Source organism: Camellia sinensis, chromosome 7, assembly GCF_055761805.1.
Source record: "Camellia sinensis isolate YWXY chromosome 7, ASM5576180v1, whole genome shotgun sequence".
NCBI lineage: Eukaryota > Viridiplantae > Streptophyta > Magnoliopsida > Ericales > Theaceae > Camellia > Camellia sinensis.
This window is the reverse complement of record NC_138967.1, coordinates 82260001-82285597: the sequence shown is the minus strand read 5'-3', so window position 1 is coordinate 82285597 and position 25597 is coordinate 82260001. Positions and strand designations below refer to the sequence as shown.

General features: G+C 37.9%; 1 protein-coding gene across 2 annotated transcripts; it reads left to right on the top strand.

Annotated features, from left to right (window-relative positions):
- Positions 1 to 479: 479 nt before the first annotated feature.
- OEP37 (chloroplast outer envelope protein 37) lies at positions 480 to 24772 on the top strand. Of its 2 annotated transcripts, XR_014335574.1 has the most exons (7): positions 569 to 1160; positions 14219 to 14308; positions 14550 to 14720; positions 15760 to 15854; positions 17409 to 17529; positions 21342 to 21429; positions 24416 to 24772. XR_014335574.1 is itself a non-coding variant. In XM_082878329.1 (6 exons), the coding sequence occupies exons 1-6, from the start codon at positions 750 to 752 to the stop codon at positions 24545 to 24547; spliced, it is 1020 nt and encodes a 339-aa protein (XP_082734455.1). In that variant the 5' UTR covers positions 480 to 749; the 3' UTR covers positions 24548 to 24772. The 2 variants fall into 2 exon arrangements, 1 of the variants encoding a protein (XP_082734455.1); XM_082878329.1 differs by lacking the exon at positions 21342 to 21429 and having other exon boundaries at positions 480 to 1160.
- Positions 24773 to 25597: the final 825 nt, after the last annotated feature.

Below are 25597 nucleotides of genomic sequence, written 5' to 3'. Positions count from 1 at the left end.
TAAAAGGGGTAGAGTTCTAAAAAGAAAAGTAGTGATCAATAACGATACTCTAAATTTATTTTGGCCCCGTTTGTTTTCAGAGGTAGAATGGAGGGGATTTACAGTGAGGGGATTAATAGTAAGGGGATTATTAGTGAGGGGATTGATAGTGAGGGGATTAAGTAAAATTGTGTTTGTTTTGATGATAGTTGTTAGTGTCGGAATTGTTATTTTTATATAAAATAATAAAACAAATAAAAAAATATAAAAAATTAAACATTAATATTTAAAAAAAATTCTCAATATATAAAAAATAAAAAAAATTCCAATCTCCTCACTATTTTTCTAATATCATCTCCACCTCCTCCATCCCAATCCCCCTTCCAACCTCCATCTATATCCCCTCTTCCACCCTAAAAACATAATACTAAATAATTCTGTCTCTATTCTAATCTCCTTTTCATCTATTTAACTCTAAAACAAACGGAGCTTTTGGGTTTAATATTAGTAATCGAGTAGATGGAAGCACCCACCACCTTTTTCAAATTTTAATGCGTCATAAAAGTGTTTTAAAACCTTTTTAGAAAATATTTATTTATTTTGTTAATTTGAAATTTGAATCCTTGTTTGGTGGTGTACATTTTTTGGGATGAAAATCTGCCCATCTAAATTTCCGCCACAAAACACATACTTCCAAATTCTCTTTCTTCTTCTTCTTCTTCCTCTTCCCTCTCTCTCTATCCTCCTCTCGAACCATACGTGGAAGAGAGATGACAAAAACAATGGTGGAATCAATATCACCTAACCCTAATTCTATTGAACCACCGGCAACAGCCGGCGATCCACCACCACCACCACCACCACCACCACCGCTGCCGCCCACTGACGGCGGCGGTGGCTTTATATCGCTTCCCCGGCGGCCGGGCATAAGATTGACGACAGAGTTCGATAGCGACAGCTCGATATTCTTCAACAAGATTTCGTGCAAGTTGTTAGACAGTCTCGCGAAGCTAAAGCTATCGTTCCAGAACAACGACAAGGGCGAGATCTCCGAGCCCCAATTGGCTCTCACTTCCAAGTACCTCTCACTCCACTACGATCTCGAAGAACACAACGCTCTCATCAAGAGCTCCTTTGACGTTGGCCCTGCTTTGCACTTGAGAGCTGCTCATGATGTCAAGGTAACTCTCTCTCTCTCTCTCTCTCTCTCTAATTTGGTCTATGTTTGACTCTTGTGTTTTAATCATTGTGTTTTAGTAAATTTCCTTTAACTTCGACTGTTGTGAATGACTGATGTACGGTGAATATTCTTAATTTTGGTATATCTCTGTCACTATGTATCATTTTGTTGATCTTCAGCACAGTTAATTTTCCAAACTCGAAACTCTTGCTTCTTTTATTGGGTGGAATGATTCAAAAAAAAGAAAAAAGAAAAAAGAAAAAAAACCCCCAAATGATCCGTTATGACCATTACATTACCAAAATGAAAAATAGTCATTTTATCATCATTTAAGTAAAGAGAAAAAAGGTTTGATTATTGTTTCCTAACTTTGATCTCAACGTTTAAACCATAGGAAACATCAAGCTTCACAGTTTAGGACTACCCGAGTCGCATGCAATACTACAAAGGGACGGCCTGAGCCTTAGTTCAGTTAGACAATCGCCTACGCCCCCAATTTGAGAAGGCCCAAAACTTGTATACCCTTATAATGATAGATAGATATTGTTAATAATGCAGACACCCTCTCAACTATAACTTAATACCATTTTATCCTTCTCAATTTCAAAGTTGTAGGTTTGGACTTCTTCACAATAAAATTGGATCACTTTCACCTCTTCCGCTATTCATGAACGCAGAGGTCGTCTGAGTTTGTCAGATATTGATTTATGTCGGGGTGGTGATAACACTATTGATGTTGATCCTGGTCCATCGATTTCAGAGGTTGGTATTAGCAAAGAGGAAGTTGATCGTAGAGGATCAGTTGTTATGGATCCAACAAAATTTTCTAATGTTTTACGAAATGTAATCATCAGTGTAAAAAATAGTGATGTGACTCAAGATATAACAGTTGATAATAAGGAAAATGTAGTAAGTAAATAAATTTTTTAGTGGTTTTATAAATAAATTTAATAAAATTTTTCATTAATCATGACAGTGGTTACATTAACATCAAACCATTCTCTCATTTTTGGGGACATTGAATCTAACCAACTACCGTCCCCATTGGTTAATAAAATACAAGGAATTCCTCCTCTAATAGTGAGATCTGGTTGGAATTTAACAAACACATGGAAATCTCTCTGGCATCCTATTAAATTCTTCATTAATTCGATAGGTACTGTCGAGTATTTGATGTCGTCTATGACGTTGTAGACGGCGTCTTGGTCGTAGTCTTTGAAGCTTATTCTGCCGGAGAAGTAATTGTGTCGTCCGAGGCTTCTGGCCCAGGTGGTTTTGCCTGTTCTTGAGAGTCCTTCGAGGTAGAGGGAGATTGGGCGGATGGGCCTCTGCTCTGGTTCCTGTTATCAGAGGAGGAGGAGAGTTCTCCGTCAGTATATAAATTGTTTATATTATTTTTGTGTATCCCTAATTTAAGGAAATCGTCTTCCCTCCAAACGGAGAGACAACAATTTTGACATAACTCGTACTGAACGCAATTTCGACTTACAAACAAAATATTATTTTCTGTCCATTTTTTTATTTCTTCATTTAAGAAATGAAATGAATTAAAAGGGCTAGTGTATGGGGGCCTCTCTCTTTTGTAATGATCCCTGAAAAATATTTTTAATTGGGGGTATTTTGTGACGTAATCGGTGGGACATCTTTCTTTATAGAGAGCAAAGAATTGTTCCTCCGTTTCTGCTTCGCCAAGTATTCCCCTCCAGAGTTCGTCTCTGTTTTTCGAAGGACTTTTTCCCTTAAATGAAAATTCTCCCCATTCGACGAACTCGCCCCCTTTCTGTATATACTGTTGACTTGCTGTTGGCGAGTGGAGTTTTTCTATATTTGAATAGTAGATCCTCCCATTGGTTCCAGTGAGATCGAAAAATCTCGAGTTGAAGGTTTGGATCTTTTTTGTGCATTGAACCATGACATGAAGGTGAGGGTTTCGATCTTCATGGAGCTCCCTTGCGACAAGTATGTAGTATGGCTGACAGGCTAGTTGGAGGAGAGATTGGAGGAGTTCTAAGAGTTGTTCTTTTGGGCATGGGCATTGTGGATAGGTGAGGAAAACATTCTTGACATAAAAACGGAAAGAGACTTGGCGAGGCATTATTTAGCTTATTTAGTGCTTAACACTTAACTTACACAGGTGTGAATGTTGTTTGTCGAGACTTTATATAAGGGGAGGTCACACCAGTTGGGGGGGCGCTATATATAATATTACTTGCGCCCCCGCTGTTGAAATTGTATCCGTTAGGCAATTTCATCCGTTGATGGACGTACGGATGGTGACGTGTAAGGCGGAGATTAAATCCGTACTCACACCAAATAGTAATCACTATTTGGTGTGAGTAGCCGGGGCTTGGTGTGAGTAGACGTATTTTCAAGTCGATACTTCACCATCCATGACACTTGTTTGTCGTTAATTGAACAATAACCATTCCTATAATAGACTAACTTGTAAGTTTTCTAAACAACCTGTATATTAGATTGAATTAATTTGAACAAAGAATACATACATCATTTATATAGAGTACCACTAATTAATTCCTAACCCTACATGAATACATTACTGAGATATATAGAAGTCTAATATACATAGGACATTGAATCCTAATCCGAGAAGAACACATATTCTCACACCCCCGCTCAAACTCAAGGTGTTTTAGCAGAAAACACTGAGAGTTTGTCAAGAAAAAAACCGAAACCGAGCAGTGGTGTGAGTCTTAGTGAAGAAGTCAGCAAGTTGCAGAGCCGAAGAGACAAAAGGAAGCGAGATAAAGCCAGACTGCAGATGCTGGCGGACGAAGTGACAATCAATCTCAATATGTTTTGTCCGTTCATGGAAGACTGTGTTATGAGCAATTTGAATAGCACTTCGGTTGTCACAATAGAGAGAGGTTGGGGAAGATTGAGGGACGCCCAACTCAGATAAGAGCTGACGAAGCCAGACAATTTCAGCAGTAGCATGAGCCATAGCACGATACTCAGCTTCGGCAGTAGAACGGGCAACAACAGGCTGTTTCTTGCTTTTCCAAGAAATTAGGGAATCACCAAGAAACATACAGAAACCAGAAGTAGATTTACGATCATTAACATCACCAGCCCAATCAGCATCAGCATAAGCCACCAAGTCTAAGGAAGAAGTAGAAGAGAACAGCAAGCCCTGAAATATAGTACTGCGAAGATAACGAAGAATTCGAAGCAAAGCAGCCCAATGTGTAGAGCGAGGGGCAGAAACAAACTGACTAATTACATGGACAGCATAGGTAAGATCAGGGCGAGTAACTGTCAGATAGACTAAGCAACCCACAAGCTCACGATACAACGTAGGATCATCTAGAGGAACCCCATCAGTAGTGTTGAGCTTTACATTAAGTTCAATGGGGGTATCAGACAGCTTAGTGTCAGTAAGTCTGGCACGATGGATAACCTCGTTAGCATACTTAGCCTGGGACAGAAAGTAACCCTTAGGAGAAGAAGCCACCTCAATGCCAAGAAAATACCGCAATGGTCCCAGATCCTTCATTTCGAAGGTGCGAAAGAGATGCTGCTTGACCTCAGAGATAGCAGAAGAGTCAGAGCCAGTGATGATCATATCATCTACATATAGTAAGAGAGCAACAAAACCAGTCGAGGTATGTCTTAGAAATAAAGCAGAGTCGGAAGCAGAAGGATGAAACCCAAGCTCGGTAACAGCAGTCTGAAAGCGATCATACCAAGCACGAGGAGACTGCTTCAGACCATATAGAGCACGCCGAAGACGACAGACTTGGCCAGAGGAATGGTGAAGACCAGGGGGAGGACGCATATAAACCTCCTCAGTGAGAGTGCCATTAAGAAAAGCATTCTTAACATCCATCTGATAAAGGGGCCAAGAACGAACAGCAGCGACAGAAATCAAAGTACGGACAGTAGTCATCTTGGCAACAGGAGCAAATGTCTCCTCATAATCAATACCATATTCCTGGGAGAAACCTTTGGCCACCAGACGAGCTTTGTAGCGCTCAAGAGAACCATCAGAATGAGTCTTGACTTTGTAGACCCATTTGCAACCAACTAGATTCTTACCAACAGGTAAAGGAACCAACTCCCAAGTACTCGTTTTCTGTAGAGCAAACAACTCATCCTCCATAGCTTGAACCCAATGAGGATCCTGACAGGCCTCCTTGTAAGACTGAGGTTCTGCAAAAGAGTGAATAGCAGACAAAAAGGTACGATAGGAAGCAGAAAAACAAGTATTAGACCAACCCAACCTTTTTGGAGGATGACGCGCTCGAGGAGGATATCGGTGTGCAGCAGGATCAGAGTCGTCAGAAGCAGGAGGATCAGCAGCAGGGGTAGAGACAGCTAGGGGAGGAGGAGCCTTGCGACGAGAATAAACTAACAACGGAGGAGAAGAAGAAAGAGAAGGAGAAGGCGAAGGAGGAGGCGAAGGAGGAGAAGTAGTCAGAGGTGAAGCAGAAGGAGAAGATGGAATAAGCTCAGGAGGAACTGTGGAGATGTACTCATCAGATGGGACCTCAGAAGGAAATGGATCAATATGAACCAAATCCTCTTTGGAAACTGGGGCGGTGAGAGGAGGAAGCTGAAAGTAAGATAGACGTTCGAGAAAGGCAACATGGCGGGAGACATAAAGGCGACGAGAAACAGGGTCATAATAGCGATAACCTTTCTGAGTGAGACTATATCCCAAAAAAACACATAGGACAGATCGGGCACTAAGTTTAGTCCTATCTTTACGGGGTAAAAGGACAAAACACGCAGACCCAAAGACACGAAGGAGGGAGTAATTAGGAGGTTGAGAAAAGAGAGCCTCATAAGGAGACCGACCCGAAAGAAGGGGGGTAGGCATACGATTAAGAAGAAAAGCAGCAGTAAGAACTGCTTCACCCCAAAACGGAGCTGGAACGGAGGCAGAGAGAAGAAGAGATCTAGCTGTCTCAAGAAGATGACGGTGTTTACGCTCAGCTCGGCCATTTTGGGCAGGTGTATCAGTACAAGAAGTTTGGTGAATGGTACCCAAGTTGGCCAAATATTCACAGAATTCAGTTTTAAAGTATTCCCCACCCAAGTCAGACCGCAACAATTTAATAGTAGCTCCAAACTGTGTAGTGACCATAGACTGGAAAGTACGATATATTTGGTAGAAGTCAGACTTATGAGTCATAAGATAAATCCATGTGTAACGGGTGCAGTCATCTACAAAAGACACATAATATACTGAACCCCCTTTAGTAAGAACAGGAGAGGGTCCCCAGACATCAGTATGTACAAGAGAGAAAGGAGAAACAGAAATAGACGTACTTTTATTAAAAGGTAAAGCTGACATTTTAGCAAGTTTACACCCCCGACATTCATCAATTTGACTAGGAGAAACTTTACCCAACAATCCTGACTGAGCTAAAGACCGTAAGCGGTCAACAGACAAATGACCAAGACGAGAATGCCATAAGTAAAACTGACTCGACTGAGAATCTAATTGATAAGAGGAAAGTGCAGCTGGAGAGGTGGATAAGGGGAGATGCAAGCTTTCAACCACATAGAGATCTCCAATTCTACGGCCGGTCCCAATCTGCTTCTTGGACACCCGATCCTGCACACAACAGACAGAAGAGGAAAAGATAACATCAAAACCAGACGCATCAAGTTGACTGATAGATAACAAATTGACAGATAACTGAGGAACATAAAAGACAGAAGGAATAGTAACAGCAGACATGGCAGAGGGTAAGACAGACCCAACAGATAAAACAGACATACCAGATCCATTAGCAGTATTAATAGTAATAGGAACGGGTGGGGGAATACAATTTTGAAGTAAGGAAAGGTGAGGAGTCATATGATGTGAGGCACCAGAATCAAAAATCCACACAGAAGAAGGGATACCTGAAGAGGACCCAAGCAAACCTGAATGAAGAGAGGTAAGAGCGGAGGCAGATGGGGATGACTGAGAGGTGGACAAGATATGCTGAAGTTGTGCAACCTGAGCACTCAGGGAAGCCAAGTCAGGATCGGGGGCCGGAGTAGATGCAGTGTAAGCAGCAGGAGGTCGGAAAGTACTCGAAGTAGTACCGCGGAACTGTGTCTGAGAAGACGGAGCAGGCTGACGTCCCTTTTTAGGACAATTGTTCTTCCAATGACCCCTCTGACGGCAGAAAGCACACTCATCTAGCCCTAATGGTCCTCTCTTGGGTTTCGTAGTGGCCTGAAGTTGATGAGAAGGAGGGGTCGATAACAAGGGCGGCTTGGCAGGAGCCAAGAACACAGAAGGAGGCAAAGTCTGACTGGCCGTCTTAAGACGGGTTTCCTCGGAAAGGAGTTCACGAACAATAGCATCCACAGAGGGAAGAGGAGATCGGTGAAGGATGCCACCTCGAATAGCCTCATACTGAGGGGAGAGAGCTGTTAAGAACTGGACTAAACGACCCTGTTCCCGAAACTCAATATAAGCGTCTAATATTTTGAGACTAGGTGGTTCCATAAAAGCCAACTGATCCCAGAGACCTGTCATCTCAATATAAAAGTCTTGAATAGTTTGATCCCGCTGACGAGCACCCTGAATAGTTGTTTCCAACTCATACCGTTTGGCAAAATTGGACTGCTGATAAACACCGAGTAAATAATCCCACACTTCCTTGGCAGTACTGTACTTGGAAAACATCATTCCAATACGGTCATCTACAGAGTTGTGAAACCAGGTAAGAACTTGGGCATTATCACAATCCCAAGTGTCACAGGAAGACAGATATCCTTCTACCTTTGGGTCCGATGGACGAGGAGCAGAACCAGAAACATAGCCCCATTTTTTTTGACCAAGAAGAAAATTCTTCATAACACTGGCCCAATAGGCATAATTACCACCATTGAGTTTACATTTAATCGCTTGAATTTTAGAGTCCATTATTGTAATAAACAAAAGATTAATGGGTCAAAATATACTAATAACTTAATAAATGGGCCAAACAGGAATAAGGGTTTTAAATGGAAATACCCAAGTTGAAGCAGAGATCGCGAAGCAGAGAGAGAGAGAGACTGAAGCTGAGATTGATTTCAGACGGAGCTCGCGAAGATCTCAGACAGAGATCACGAAGCATAGAGGCGACCACAGAGAGACGACCACAAGAGTCGACCAAGACGGAGACACGATGAGCCGCGAGGATGACTGAGACTGAGATGAGCAGTTCGATGGGTCAACTGAGACGACTCACTCGCGAGACGAGGCATCCAAAAGAAGCCCTTGCAGACGAAACAGATGGGTCACCCAAGTCATGAACAGAGATCGAACCAAAGGAGTTTGATCATGTACCAGATAATCGAGAAAGAGAGAACGCGATCAAACAGATGAATCACGAACAAGTTGAACCAGTTCGTGCGTAACCCTAGCCAACACGAAATCAGGAATCACAAAGCTCTGATACCATGTAAGTTTTCTAAACAACCTGTATATTAGATTGAATTAATTTGAACAAAGAATACATACATCATTTATATAGAGTACCACTAATTAATTCCTAACCCTACATGAATACATTACTGAGATATATAGAAGTCTAATATACATAGGACACTGAATCCTAATCCGAGAAGAACACATATTCTCACATAACTCGCATTGACAATTTACTGGGAAAATAAACCACGCCTGCAAACTGTCATTACCGTCTAACCTTCGATTATAAACATTTATTCTGACCAATCCACTAGCATTGGGTGCGCAAAGGAGGGAATATTTTATCAATATTTTATTAACCTTAATACTTTTTTGTTTGTATCTTAACCTCAATTGAGAAAATAAATTAGGCAACGCAAGTTCAATACAACTGAAATCACTTGCCGAAACACCTTCAACAACCCCAGTTTTTATATCGTCCACCTCCATCAACCTGAACATTAAAAATAAAAATACATTAAATTATAATTCTAAACAGTTTTAAAGTACATTTGACTCCTTAAAGTAATTTTGCATTCCTTTCCACTAACAGTAGCAGCCACTAAATATATGGCTTCTTTTTGAATGCTTCCAACATTTCTCAACAGCGTATTTTTGTAGTCCGTCCAAACATCAACTGGGAAGAACCGGTCTACAATTTCTATCCCGTGACGAACGTACTCTTTGTCCTTGCCACCAACGAGCTTGAATCTCATTTTCTTTAGCATCCGAAACCGGTCGGATTGGTCAGGATAACAATCCAAGTCTCAGGATTACCCTCGCCAACTCCAATAAATATCTTGTCAGGTGTAGGGACGGAATCTGACGGACTATTATCACTGATGACAAAAAGTAACACGTGGTGGACCACAGCTTCGTCCTTAGCATCTTGTCCCAATTGAACATTACCAATGAATTTGATACCCTTAACCACGATATTGTCTGATTGACGGTCAGATCTCTTATTACCCAACTCAATACCATTAAGTAATCGCGCCACGCCTTTATTATCAAACTTAACGTTCCTTAATTGTTCATCGTATAGCTGTAATTTCCTTACTCCCCTCTTAGTCTTCTTAATAAATCGGGGAATATTCTGAACGTACCGTCTGCGAACATACTGGGTCTTAAAAGGTGCACGACTACGGTAACTACGCCTATATCCACTGGCCACCGGTGTCCTTGACCTCCGGTACGCAAGGGGGGTCCGGTAATGGCTGCTTCCTATTCGTTCCATTTTTTATAAATAACTCCAAATCTTTTATACGAACACTTCTACAGGATCTGTTACCTCTGCTAACCTTTCTGTTCAGACACCTTAGCTTTGATATTTTTGCCCTCTGCTCTTCGTACACCGGAACAAACTTCACCGAAGCTCTCCGCCGGCTCTCTTCCCACAGTCCTAGTTGCCACGTCAAAAAGCGATCTACACACATTTGAGTGAACTGCCCGTAATTCTCGAGATACTCTTCTAAGGAGTACAACATTGTATACCAAATAAATCGACAAAAATGGCAGAAAGAAAAGGGGGGGGACGAAACAAGGTACCAGAAAATCGCCTCAGCGTAATAACTCTCCAACTGCAAAAGCATATCTCTCTTATCTCTCTCCACCGACAAATATCTGAGGCTAGACCCAAATATATAGACAGCTGTAAATACGGAGATTCAGAATTTAAAATTTGAATTCCCGCCCATTACTGTTCATTCACGCGGAATTCTGTGCTCCTTTGCTTTATATCCAAGCAAAACCACCACGATGTGACACGTGTGTGGACAGGAGATGGCCACATCTATTCACACCAATCCCCGGCTACTCACACCAAATAGTGATTACTATTTGGTGTGAGTACGGATTTAATCTCCGCCTTACACGTCACCATCCGTACGTCCATCAACGGATGAAATTGCCTAACGGGTACAATACATGGGGCGCTAGTAATATTATATATAGCGCCCCCCAGCTGGTGTGACCTTCCCCTATATAAAGCCTTGACAAACAACATTCACACCTGTGTAAGTTAAGTGTTAAGCACTAAATAAGCTAAATAATGCCTAACCAAGCTTCTTTCCGTTTTTATGCCAAGAATGTTTTTCTCACCTACCCACAATGCTCATGCCCAAAAGAACAACTCTTAGAACTCCTCCAATCTCTCCAACTAGCCTGTCAGCCATACTACATACTTGTCGCAAGGGAGCTCCATGAAGATGGAAACCCTCACCTTCATGCCATGGTTCAATGCACGAAGAAGATCCAAACCTCCAACCCAAGATTTTTCGATCTCACTGGAACCAATGGGAGGATCTACCATCCAAATATAGAAAAACTCCACTCGCCAACAGCAAGTCGACAGTATATACAGAAAGGGGGCGAGTTCGTCGAATGGGGAGAATTTTCATCTAAGGGGAAAAGTCCTTCGAAAAACAGAGACAAACTCTGGAAGGGAATACTTGGCGAAGCAGAAACGGAGGAACAATTCTTTGCTCTCTGTAAAGAAAGATGTCCCACCGATTACGTCACAAAATACTCCCAATTAAAAACCTTTTTCAGATATCATTACAAAAGAGAGAGGCCCCCATATACTAGCTCGTTTAATTCATTTCCTTTCTTAAATAAAGAAGTAAAAAAATGGGCAGAAAATAATATTTTGTTTGTAAGTCGAAATTGCGTTCAGTACGAGTTATGTCAAAATTGCTGTCTCTCCGTTTGGAGGGAAGACGATTTCCTTAGATTAGGGATATATAAAAATAATATAAACAATCTATATACTGACGAAGAACTCTCCTCCTCCTCTGATAACAGGAACCAGAGCAGAAGCCCATCCGCCCAATCTCCCTCTACCTCGAAGGACTCTCAAGAACAGGCAAAACTGCCTAGGCCAGAAGTCTCGGAAGACACAATTACTTCTCCGGCAGAATAAGTTTCAAGGACTACGACCAAGACGCCGTCTACAACGTCATAGACGATATCAAATACTCGACAGTACCTATTGAATTAATGAAGAATTTAGTAGGATGCCAGAGAGATTTCCATGTGTTCGTTAAGTTCCAACCAGATCTCACTATTAGAGGAGGAATTCCTTGTATTTTATTAACCAATGGGGACAGTAGTTGGTTAGATTCAATGTCCCCAAAAATGAGAAAATAGTTTGATGTTAATGTAACCACTGTCATGATTAATGAAAAATTTTATTAAATTTATTTATAAAATCACTCAAAGTTTTATTTACTTATTACATTTTTCTTATCATCAACTGTTACATCTTGAGCCACATTACTATTTTTTACCCTGATGATTACATTTCGTAAAACATTAGAAAATTCTGCTGGATCCATAACAACTGATCCTCTACGATCAACTTCCTCTTTGCTAAGTTTTTATATCGTCCACCTCCATTAACCTGAACATTAAAAATAAAAATACATTAAATTACAATTCTAAACAGTTTTAAAGTACATTTGACTCCTTAAAGTAATTTTGCACTCCTTTCCACTAACAGTAGCAGCCACTAAATATATGGCACCCTTTTGAATGCTTCCAACATTTCCCAACAGCATATCTTTGTAGTCCGTCCAAACATCAACTGGGAAGAACCGGTCTACAACTTCTATCCCGTGATGAACGTACTCTTTGTCCTTGCCACCAACGAGCTTGAATCTCATTTTCTTTAGCATCTGAAACCAGTCGGACTGGTCAGGATCAACAATCCAGGTCTCAGGATTACCCTCGCCAACTCCAATAAATATCTTGTCAGGTGTATGGACGGAATCTGACGGACTATTATCACTGATGACAAAAAACAACACGTGGTGGACCATAGCTTTGTCCTTAGCATCTTGTCCCAATTGAACATTACCAATGAATTTGATACCCTTAACCACGATCTTGTCTGATTGACGGTCAGATCTCTTATTACCCAACTCAATACCATTAAGTAATCGCACCACGCCTTTATTATCAAACTTAACGTCCCTTAATTGTTCATCGTATAGCTGTAATTTCCTTACTCCCCTCTTAGTCTTCTTAATAAATCGGGGAATATTTTGAACGTACCGTCTGCGAACATACTGGGTCTTAAAAGGTGCACGACTACGGTAATTACGTCTATATCCACTGGCCACCGGTGTCCTTGACCTCCGGTATGCAAGGGGGGTCCGGTAATGGCTGCTTCCTATTCCTTCCATTTTTTATAAATAACTCCAAATCTTTTATACGAACACTTCTACAGGATCTGTTACCTCTGCTAACCCTTCTGTTCAGACACCTTAGCATTGATATTTTTGCCTTCTGCTCTTCGTACACCAGAACAAACTTCACCGGAGCTCTCCGCCAGCTCTCTTTCCACAGTCCTAGTTGCCACGTCAAAAAGCGATCTACACACATTTGAGTGAACTGCCCGTAATTCTCGGGATACTCTTCTAAGGAGTACAACATTGTATACCAAATAAATCGACAAAAATGGCAGAAAGAAAAGGAGGGACGAAACAAGGTACCAAAAAATCACCTCAGTGTAATAACTCTCCAACTGCAAAAGCATATCTCTAATTTAATTAACAATTCATGTAACGTAACTACGTGAACGCATTCAAATTAAATTAGAAGATTCTTGTGCACATATTGTGCTTCTAAGCATAAACATATTTTGAGACCACTCCATTTAGCTTTTCGGCTTTTAGCTCTCTAATTTACAAAAGAAACATTTTTTCATTTTGCATTTTGAAGTAATCTTTTATTTCTTGTATTTGGAACTTTTCTTTTCTTGCAATGTTTCTTGAATTAAACTGGTTCCTATTATTGTTGTTCGTTTTGATGGGGATCATAAAGGCATTGGATAAATAGAAAATTGAAGGCTTTGTTTGGTTATGTTTGCCAAACACATTTCTACCCATTTTCATGAGTGTGGTGTTTGTTTTGCGTTTTCAAATTATAATTCCACACCTACTTTTGAAAACTCCTTTCCAAGCAGAAAAATTTGGCTAACCTGGTCGTCCTCCCAGAACCGGAACAGTGTTCGTTTTTTTTCTTTTTTTTTTTGCACATGTTATTTTTATATTGTAAATCAAATTTTTTTCGGAATTTTGTTAATTTTTATATTAGCTTTTAATGGAATTTTAGGTTGTGTGTTTGGTTATGAGTTGTAAGTTTTTGAATCAAATAACTTTTCTAATTTCAAAAACTCAAAACTTCTTCCAAAACTCAATTTAAAACTCTTTTCAAAACTCATAACCAAATTAATTTTCCGCACTCAAAATCATAATTCCAGAACTTACAAACTCAAAATACAACTCTATTCTCAAATCATATTTAGAAAACGCTACCGAAGATTTTTTTATTTATAAGCTTGAATTCAATTTAAAAGTTTATTAGGGTAGTGTTTTATTTTTGGTACCTTTTATTATGATTTCCTAGGATTCCTATATATATGGCTTTTATGTTACAGTTTTGGAGACTAGACTTGATAAATGTTGATTATTGAAATTGATATTAAGAGTTGTTTTGAGATTGTGATCGCTAATTTATTCTTCGTCTTTGTTATGCTTCTATTATTCTCCTGTGCCACATCACCTGTACTAAGAATTTTCAGTTTGTATTGTGTACCGTTCCATGGTTTTATTCTTACATGAATGCTATACATCCCTTAGGCACAACAAGGAGAGGTGGCAATTGTTGCAGATCTTGCCGGTCCTGCCTACAAATTTGAACTGGTATCTGCTGTTCCATCTGTTGGCCTGGTGAGAACAATTCTTTGCATGAATTGTACACATTTGAGCTACTTGTAGCAGCACACAATTTTGGGTCACAATTTGTATATACCTTGAGCTATTGAAAGCATATCTCAATGCGACTCTTTTAGCTGATGATTTGAGATAGTGTTTTGGTGGCTTTGGTACCCTCATGCATTACCTCTTTTGCTATATTTCTACAAGATTATTTTATTCTCTAATTTCTTTACTTGCCTTTTGGGTGCTGCAGCCAAAAGCCACCTTTAATTTTCCTCTTGGTGAAATTTCATTGGAGGAGAAAGAGGAGGAGGAAGTGAAGAAAATGTTGTCAATAAATGGAATCGTCAAAGGTCATCTCTTGAATGGGGTTTGCACTGCTCAATACAAGGATGAAAACATAAATCTAAGATACTTGTACAAGGTATTTTTCAGCATTCAGTTCATCAAATGCATTTTGTCTGATTTTTTCGTTTTGGTCGAAATTTCTTCTTTGGATGATCACGAACTACCCTCAAATATTGTTTCCAAGGCTAAGTGTGGGTGGTGGTGAGTGAATAGGATGGTTGTGGAGCCCTACGAGAAATATGGCAGTCTTTGAGGTGGTGCCAAGTCACCGGAAATGGGTTGGTTGAAAACAAAGGCAGTACTGTTTTTTTTTTTTTTTTTTTGGGGGGGGGGGGGGGGGAGAGAGAGAGAGAGAGAGAGAGAGAGAGAGAGAGGCAACAAAAGCAAAACCCCTTTTTTGTCGGAGGTTGGGCCCTGGAAGTCAACCAGCTGGGAGTTAATTGGAGAGAGAATGGGACAAACCATCAAATCTAGCCACCAAGTCACAAGATCTTGTCATTCTACACAAGGTTCATAGGATTGCTCGGGCTCCCCATAACCATATCACCAATCCTGAGAGTGGTTTCGAAATCCAGCTCTAGACCTAGGTTAGTGTAGGAGTTTAGAGTGCCTTTGGAGAAGTAGTGTAAAATGTAGGTCATAAGAGAGGAATGGTTGAGCCAAGCAGGCCAAGAGAGGCTTGAGCATGTTTTTGACATGAAAGGAGATGGGTGAGGTTGGATGGGAGTTCATTCTAGTAGGGGGTACTGAGTGCTCCAAGGAGGCTCCTTGGAGATTGACTCTTGTATGCATTGGCTTGTACCATGAACAGGGGCCTCAGTTTGTAGGCTTCATCACGAGGGAGAATTAACGTGGCAAATTCTCGTTGGTTTAGGTTTCACCCCACAATAATGACACTTGTTACTAATGCTGGTGAAGATAATGTGGCTTGCAATGTGGGCACAAGGGTTGATCTAACTATATATAGCTTATTGGATGGTTTAGAATTTCTAATTTTGCAAATTATGGCCCAGGGTGATCACCTTCCTATAAAACACTGGGTACTGAGATTCCCATTTCTGGGCATTTCATTTTTTGGTAATAAATGAAGTTGGGAGTTTTAAAATTTCCTGCAGGACGAGCAAATGGCCTTCATTCCAAACTTGTCATTGCCTTCAAATGCATTATCATTTGCATTCAAGCGTCGATTTGGTCCTTCAGACAAGCTGAGGTGATCTCTCTGTCTCTTGTCTCTCTCTTATTAACCCGCTTAGATCATATATATTCAGTATGCTGTTGAATCTTAATTTGATGGAAAGTTGGCACTTGAATGGTGTGCTATGGTCATGCCAAGACAATATGAATTACAAAAACTAAGCATGTTTTGCTTCCAGGAACTGCTTATTAAACTTCTACATTTGGTTCTGCTCCAAGAACCTCTTTTGTGAAAAGGGGGGAAAATGTCAAGAACACAGTCCTTGGGTTCTTCTGAGTTTGATGTAATCTGACAATCTTGACTATTCATTACCTTTAATAAGCTGCAACAAAGAAAAGAATGTGGAACTTTTGATGTAAGTGTCATGAGCTGTGTACCATATGGATTGTATAGATACTGCTGTCTTGCACAATGGGTTATAGAAACTAGGAGCTGTATATAACTGTATTGTGTTGAAAGATGTCCAAATTCATATCCATCAAGTTGTATTTACTACAGCACTAGAAGCTTAAATTGCTGGCACTGTTAAGTTTTCTAGCTTATGTTTTCAATTTGTGTGCATATTTGGTGAGAATATCATATGTTGTCCAAATGGTGAATTATTATCTCTTAGCAGGGAAGACAGGTCCCTGCACCACTCTGATCATATTCAGTATTGATAAAATATACCCTTTATCTTGCTCATACCCTGGTTACTCCTTTTTACATATTTAAGCCTAGAGTTTTAGTCTTCACCTTATATTGTTTAGTCCTCTCCTTTTACATGTGCCATCATCTTCCTCTACGTGAGAAACTATCCTCTACACCACCATTAACTTGTTACATCTGGCGCAAACCACTTGGCTGGAGTTGCTAAGATTGTAAGACAGTTGAAATTATAACCACATATACTAGTACTTTCCTATTCATAAAAAATATATATATATATATATTAACAATCACTCTGATAGCTTTTCCCTCTCTCTCTCTCTCTCTCTCTCTCTCTCTCTCTCTAATATTGTTTTATCATCATCTTCTTTGTCACATTCCTATCTCTTGTAGGCAAGCGGCTGACATTTTCTCACAGATTTTAGTCTTTTTTTATCTTACTTTAGTGTGTTGTGGGGAAGGATTGTAGGGGTGCACAGCTTCAGGGATGGGGATTCAAAATGCAAACTTATCACAGGGGCCGCACTGCATACCTGTCTCTTTGTCATCCATATCTTTTAGGATGCATGTCTCTCCTATATATCTATTGAGGAGGCATTAATTCTATTGTGCTTGCCTTGTTTGTCATATTATTGTCTAAATACATGTATTTTATAGACTTAATAGGAAGTAATTCAAATGCTCAGACATTAAGAAAGTAAAATTAGAATTGTATGCATTTTACGCCATTGCCATGACAACTTTGATAGTAACAAATCTCCAATAGTAGAAGTTAGCCCGCTGGAAAATTTTTCTTAGAAGGAATGTATAGTTGCCAGTGGACAGGAAGATGAACAAGTTATTTTTTGTTAAGAAATTCGTAACACACATGCTATATGACCACAGAGGTGCTTAATCTTACTTTGATTATTGTTTGGCCAGCTATTGGTACAATTTTGATTCAAACTACTGGAGTACGGTATACAAGCACACGGTTGGCAAGGACTACAAATTCAAAGTCGGTTATGATTCAGAGGTGCGACTTGGATGGGCATCTCTTTGGGTATGTGTTTTTCTTTTACTTAATTGCCTACTGGCAATTGGTGAATTTTGTTATATAATTGTCAGTGCTTTGATTTTCTTTACCCATTGGCTTATATAATTTTTTTATTGGTAACAAAACACTTTGAAACCCAACACTGCTTGGAAGCCCAATCCCTTGCAAGAAGGATGTATATACTCTGGCTCAGTAAATAGAAATTGTGCTACAAATTCTGTAATGAGCAATCCAAATTCCTTAGTTTCTTATCTGAAGTCCTAATATCACTTCTACGTTCCTTATTTTTCTCCCATGTCAAATTAGCTCTCCCCAGTCCCCTGTGTGTATCCTTAAAGTCCCACAGGTATATCCCTAGGCTCATTTTAAAGTCATTGAGATGAGCTGGGATTTTGTAAACATCATGGTATCATGAGATTAGTTCCAAGTTAAAGTTTTTTGAGCAAATTATTGGATACAACAAGAAAACAGTTGAACAAATTCATTCTCATCTAAACTTGAGAACTTGTAACGATTACATTAGTTCAAAAGTTGTTATCTCCACGATTAGGGCTAAGATTGCGTACCTCTTCTAATTTCCCAAACTTTTCTATAAACAAAAGCCTTTGCATTGGGTATAATTTTTTTTGTTGACGATTAATTCTTATGATATTGTGTTATCGCTAACTAGGCTTGGAGTACCATCTATCGCTTGCCACCCCCAATGTTCAATTCCCGATTGGGGGTACAAAATTGGTTTTCTTGTTGTTTTATGTTCTACCTACAAGCAACAATGAGCTTTTGTTCGGTAGCACTACTGCTGCCCAAATATTTTTTCATACCCACTCCAATTCAGTTTAAAGATTGAAAAGATGAAATACTCTATAATCTTATTTGATTACCCAAAAATACCAAAATATCATTGTTACCACCGTAGAATTCTGGAAATACCATTATTATGTGCAGTATAATATACAACCGTGTTTAACTCTCCTAACTTCAACCCAGCAATGATAAATTTGTCTTTCAAGTAGGAAAGAGAAATCATCATAATGGCTATAAAAGGTGAGTAGTTGGATCATCTTGACAAGTTGATGCTGGACTTTTAAATCTCAGTTTTTTCTATTCATTTCATGTATTTTGGTGTTGACTTAACGATAGTATTTCACCTATCACTACAAAGAGGATTTAGTGCGACATAGTGAAGTAGATGTCTAAGTCGAGGAATTTTGCAATTGTAATAATAGCTCTGCAGTCATGGACTATGCTACAGTTGAAGATATAGTGTTTGCTTTAACTCTTTCAAGCATAGAGAGGGTTTGGGGAAAACTCATTAAAGCCTTTAGTAGATAGCAGAAAGCTGATCACTAACATGAATGGACTGGTGATGCTCAATTACAGTTTGTAGCTGCCAACTGTGGCCATTGTTTAGATGCTTTTTATTCCAGCTTAATCAATGATAACACAAGGAGTGCCACCTATGCTCTGTTTTTCTTTCCTTGTTATTCTTCTAAAGGAGGCATTCTCTCTTAATCTTCTACTGGCAAAGTATTTAATGAAGGATGCTTTCTGACAGAAAATGTAGGCAACCTTGTAGAGAAACAAAAATTGCATTTAATGATTGGTCAATTGAAACAATTTTCTATCTAGTTGCTGTTGGGAGTAATGAGGAGAGAACGGAGAATGTTAGAGACAAAATAAAAAGTGAGATGGAAGTGGATTCCATGATAGAGAAAAGTGGATTAAAGAAAAGATTTTCCACAATTGACAATGCCTATAGCTAAGAAGAACAAACACGAACATGGACACAGACATGGCGGCTATGAAGTATGGACACGGGACACCATACGAACACGCGGACACACAAATTTTCAAAAAGGAGGGACACGACACGTTGGGGACACATTTAATATATATGATTTTATTTATTTATTATGTCTAAAATTAAAAATAAAAATAAAAAATAGAAAAAATAAAAAGAGGGTCTTAGGTATAAATAAAAAAAAGTAGGGTTTTTGTTATAAAAAAAAGTATTTTCAATTTGAGAAGAAAAAGAAAAAAATAAATAAAAAGCAAGAGAGATACAAAAAAAAAAGAGGGAAAGGATCAGTGAGAGATGAAAAACAGAGGGAAAAGCAGAGAGGAGGAGACGACGAAAACAGAGAGAGAGAGAGAGAGACGATTTGCGAGAGACAGATAGACGACTTACGAGAGATAGAAAGAGACGAAAAGCACACAGAGAGACAATCTTCGAAGTGATGAAAGAAGAAGAACGAAGGAGGACATACCTTGATCTAGGGCTTCAACTAGTTTTTCACCCTCTTGAGCTTCAGCATGTTCAGGTTTTTTTTCACCTTCTTTCTCTTCTCTCTCTCTTTGTCAACCAACATGTTTAGGTTTTGTTCAGAATTGTGTCTCAAACGTGTCCAAGCATGTCCGACTGCAAAAAATTCAAAAAAAAAAGGGAGCACCTCTCATTGAGTATTGGACACATGTCCACCACGTGTTTGATGCGTGTCGGTGTCTGACATGTGCCGGACACCCATGCGTTGTTTTCGAAGAGGTGTCCGTTCTTCATAGCATGGCGGCGACATGGTAATAAAAAAAAAATTATATATATTTTTATTTGCTATATAAATTAAAATATTACATCTACAAATAATCAAAATTAACAAAAACTAATACTAATTTAATATAATTAAAAATACCCCATTTTAATTATTTAAATTTAAGCAAAAAGTTAACGACATTCAACGTCCATCCAAAAGCACGAATAGGGATTAAAAAAAAACTAGTTGGCTTGTCTCCATCGTGTCCTCGGCGTGTCGCCTGGAAAAAAAAAAAATTTAATTAAATTAAATAGAGGAACACACCATGTGGCGTGTCTCATACATGTCTGCATTGTGTCTGACACCACGACACATGTTTTGAAGTGTTGGTGCTTCATAGATGTCAAGTAGCATATCATCTTCCTTAAGTGAAGCCACAAAAGTCTAGCTTATGAAGCATGGCTATTTCGATAAACATGCCGTGCCCGTATCGGATACTTATTGGCGTATGGTACTTCGTATGGTTCTTTTACATACGTATCGGGTACATGAAACACTTCTCTAAATTTTTTCTTCTTAATTTTTGGCATACCTAGACGTACTTAATATCTAAGTCGTATTGTACCTTAGTTGAAATAATATTTTCTTATACTACAGAGATAAGATTCCTTTCACTAGACTTCTTTTTTATTTTTGGTTTTATGCTTGGCATGATTTAAAATTAAGCTATGGTTTGTAATTTATTTAATATAATGACATTTAATTTTGGTTTGTATCTTTACTTTTGGCATTAAATGTTAATTTTAGGTTGGATCTTAACATATTACACCATTTAATCAATTTTTGTATTACTCTAAATTAAAAATAAATATTTTTTTACAAACGTATCAAGCCATGCCTGTACTTTGTTTTTTTTAGATTTTATCGTATCGACGTACCCGTATTGTTCCAGTACCAATACTCGTACTCGTACCTGTGCTGCATATTTTGTATTATCCTAAGTTTTTCTTAAAACAACCCTCAAGTCTTGGAAAACGAAAATAGAACAATATTGCTCCAAACAAGATTCCCATGAATAGAATTTCTTGCTACCATGATGTAGTCTTGTACTAGCCACGGTTTGAGCTAGAATTCATCTTCAGCATGGACATGTATAAATGTCAGACTACCGTATCATCTTTAGTGAGATCTTCTACAATTGGTGGTTACTGTTCAACTTGTAAACCATGAGAACTATTAGGTTGATTTTATTGATTTAAATGATTAGATTTTTCTTAATTTCTCTTGAAGGTGGAATAACTAGTGAATGAAAGATGCGCAGTTTGTATTCACAACAAAGTTGTCAATCCCATGCCAGAGTTTACTGTTTTAATAATTGGTATGGTATAGTATGTATTGGTACTAGTGTGTACCAGCTTCCCATTTCAAATTTATCGTAATAAATATAATATATTATAAAATATTTATGTTTGTTTATAAAAATAAATTTTGCATAATATATCGTTTTTTTAATTTACAACTTTTATGTTTAAATTGTAACTGTAATTGCAACTGCACCTTTACAATTCAAATATATTTAACAAAACATGATTCACCAATCCAAGTCCTCGTAAAATAAATCAAATCAACTGGGCATAAGTGACTTTTATTAGGATCTCTGTGTCTTGAGTTTCCAGTTGCTATCACCAATTTTCATGCATGCAAGAGAGGACCTCTCCCCTCTCAGTTTCCACTCATCTAGTTCTGTCTATTAGAGATGTTTGGGATAACACTGAACAAGGGGGAGATGATGATTTGAAGATAAGTGTTGGTCTCTCTCTCTATATATATATATATATATTTTTTTTTTTTTCAATTTTGAAGTCATCTTTATTCATATTGTATTCTTCATCGGCTAAGCAGCACTGATGCTTCTAAGATAGCATGTCTGTGTCGAACATTGGCATCCATCAGACACTTTTTGACATGTGTTGACACTCATATTATTATTAGTTTCATTTTTAGACCTAGACACGCTTCGAACACTTGAAGGACGCATGTCCATCGTTTGGACACCCATGAAACTAACTGCAAGTTTTAACAAAATAATTTAGGAGACTAACAAAAGAAAAATAATGTAGATTCATAGGGATTAGTGTTGAAGCAATTATAGTGGTGTATTATTTAGATGTTGCAGTGCTAAAATAACGCATCACAACATAAAACACTTACTCTAGCGATGTAGTATATGTTGTTCTAAAATAGCACAATGCTATTTTATATTACACCTTTGACCATTGGATTTTTTTAATAAAAATTACATCTAAACCATTATAATTGTAGTTTAATTTATCACTAATTTATTATGCCTTTATTTATATAACAACAAAGAAATCTAAATCCTCGTCCCTCTCTTGAATTCGTCACATATGTTTACTAGTTTATTTAATAACAATCGAAATCTTCACCAAAATTATTTTTTAAATTATTAACAATATAAAGTGGTAAGATTTCAAAAGGTGAATGACTCATGCAATGATCCCTCCCTATTTTCCCCTTCTCATTTTGACACATCTATTTGTCTGGGCTCCAATCAAGATCCAATTTAAGCTGGTGTTACTTTGCCAAGAACTAAAAGACCTAATGGAATAAAGACTGAAAATGAATTGTGTAGAAAGAGCAAGGTAGTAGATGATTCAAGCTTTCATTTTTGTGATTTGATGGAGAATTTTAACAAGCAAAGATGTGATACTCGAGAGAGGAAGGCTAGGCTAGAAGAAATAAAAGTAGTAATTGAAGAGATGAATGCAAGAGGAAAAAGAAAATGATGTTTATAATTATGGTTATTCCAACATGGAACCTCAGACAAAAGTTGATTATTCAAAGCGTAAAAATGAAATTTATGCTAAATAATAGCACATTCAACAAACTCTGAATTCGATGGGAGCCCTTTTTAAATTTCAATGATTGTGTATTGTGTTAGTTTTATTTAATACAATTTTTATTTATGCTGTAACTTTGACTGAAATTAGTAGTTAATGAATGGTAGTTAACAGCCGGTATGGCCAATAATTGGGTGACAATGACCAGTATGCCCAATATACTTTGAGACAGAACGGAATTTAGCCGGGACGAAACTGTCTCCCTATTGTATTTGTTTCTTGCTATAATGGTATGTACGGGCTTGTACAGAACAGAATTAACAACACTGCTTCACAATGACAATGCAATAGTAGAGGCATGGTTATTAAAATCGTGATCTGGATCGTAGGATCGTACAATCCTATGATACTACATTGCTACGATGATTTAGATCGTTGTAGGATCGATGCTATAACAGGATCGCAAGTAGAATCGTATGGGATCATGTAGGATTGTAGGTAGGATCGTAAGTAAGATTGTAGATTTTGTGATTTTTTACCTTGTTTTTAATATGTATCATTCTAATTTATATTTTTAACTTTTTTAAATAGAAAGTACGATCTTATAATCCTCGATCCGATCTTACGTTCCGATCCACGAGACCCTTTCACCGATCCTATCTAAGATCCCGATTTTAACAACCTTGAATAGAGGTGTCGAGGCTCCAGGAGGTGGTTGTTGAAACTAATTGAACTACCCTTTGGTTTTGTTCAGTATATTTTACAAGGAACCAAATGGTTTTTCTCTTTCTTTAGAGTATTTTGTTTGTTTCCACCTATTTTTTTGCCAAATGTGATTTCATGCTATAAAAAAATTGAACTGAATCATTGAGTTTCAAAAAAATTGTTTATTTCTATATATTTTTAGCCCACGTAGAAAACTTAAAGTGAATAGTATAAAATGGACATAGACAGTCAAGATTATGGTTAAGTTTGCTAGCCTTTTCTCCATTTAGTGATATCCTACCCTCCTCGACTCTTTCCTTTAGTTTCCATGGGAATGCGTACTCAAGAACATAATTGATATTTTTCTATGCATGAGTCATCTTGATTTGTGATTCATGTAAGGCACCATTGTTTTAACCAAAGGAGGAGATTACACCACAAACGGAGCCTGAAGTTTTAAGCATCATTTAAGGTGCCACTGTTTCTAGTGTAAAGCACATATCATGTTGGTGTTTTAAATGAATTTACTGTAGTACCAATAAATAAATAAATACATGCACATGCACAGTAAGTGAATTATTTTGTTGGTTTGTCAAGCTTGCATTTTGTTTTGGGATTGCATGCCAAAGAAAAGACTATTCAAATAGGGTAAAAACAATAGGAAAGAAGTGTTCTTATATTTGTAGCAAATCATAAATTGAGTGGTGGCAGCACACAGTTTCTTTATTTATTTTATCTTGAAAATTCATTACAAGAAATTGAGAGGCTTGGTGTTGACTTGATATTTTCCTGTTTCAGGTTGGAGATGAATCTGGGAAGGCAAAGACGGCTCCAATGAAAGCGAAAATCCAGTTCATGCTGCAAGTGCCGCAAGATGATATTAAATCATCGGCCTTGATGTTCCGTGTGAAAAAGAGGTGGGATATTTGAGTCTGTTCACTTGCCTAATGGCTCCTTTGTTCTCTCTGATGTAGCATCGGCGGGACAATTGTTGTAATGATAACATTTCCCTGAGAAACAAGGATATATGTCTGGCATATAAATTAATTTACATCTCAAAAGTATTTTTTTAGGTTACAGTTTAATACCAACTTAATATAGAAGGCTGGATAATTGGGTCGCATTAACAGATATCAAAGAACGTCTGGATTGTCATTGTTGGATCTGTTAATTTCGGATTTGGATTCAGAATGGGATTTTTTGAATCCTGTCTGAATCTAATCCATTGACATGCAAAATCTAGGTTTTCATTCACTGTTGGTGTGCAATTTATGTATAAAAAAAATTCAAATTCAAATTTAAAAAAGTGATGTTTTACAGAGAACTCAGAGTAGGTTGATATAAAAATACCATGAGATCAATTGTGAGACTGAAAACGATGTACACAGAAAAACCGACCGTGTTAAATGGCTCTAAGAATGTTGCAGTGTTGTGTTTCTTCAATGGGTTTTCTAGGGTAGGATAGTTTTTGTATTGTAACTGAATGACATTAATATTTAATTTTTTTTTAGAATGAATGTAAGACATTTTGTTTACTTAATTTAAGTTGTAATAGTTATTGCATATTCCAATTTATGGTGGTAGTATTTTTATTTTTATGGTGGTATTATTCTATTGATAAATTTCATGATTTAAGCAGAGAGCAACATGGGGCAACTATCTGTGTTGTTAAACTCCATTTCCGAGTTCTCCACCTCATACATTGTGTTTGGAGTATGATTTTTTTAAAAATATAGATTTAGGTAGAAATTTAAAAAGGAATAGAGAAAATTTAGGTGATATGTAAATGAAAAATAGTTACATTTTATTTATTTTTTACACACTTTTTCTCTCTTTTTTTTTATCCTCTTAAATTTCTATCTAAGGAGTTGTTTGGGATGACCTAAATAAGTGTATTTTTTATCTTTTTACGAAAAAATGTGCAGAAAAGTAGAGAGGTAATGTGATGAAAAAAAGATAAAAAGATGGATTATTTTGGTG

What these genes read in the sequence shown, in the direction of transcription:
- OEP37 (XM_082878329.1), top strand. Translation starts at nt 750, where the DNA reads ATGACAAAAACAATGGTGGAATCAATATCACCTAACCCTAATTCTATT. An exon ending in ATCTAAGATACTTGTACAAG is followed by an intron (nt 14,721 to 15,759) that starts GTATTTTTCAGC and finishes AATTTCCTGCAG; the next exon opens with GACGAGCAAATGGCCTTCAT. An exon ending in GGTCCTTCAGACAAGCTGAG is followed by an intron (nt 15,855 to 17,408) that starts GTGATCTCTCTG and finishes TTGTTTGGCCAG; the next exon opens with CTATTGGTACAATTTTGATT.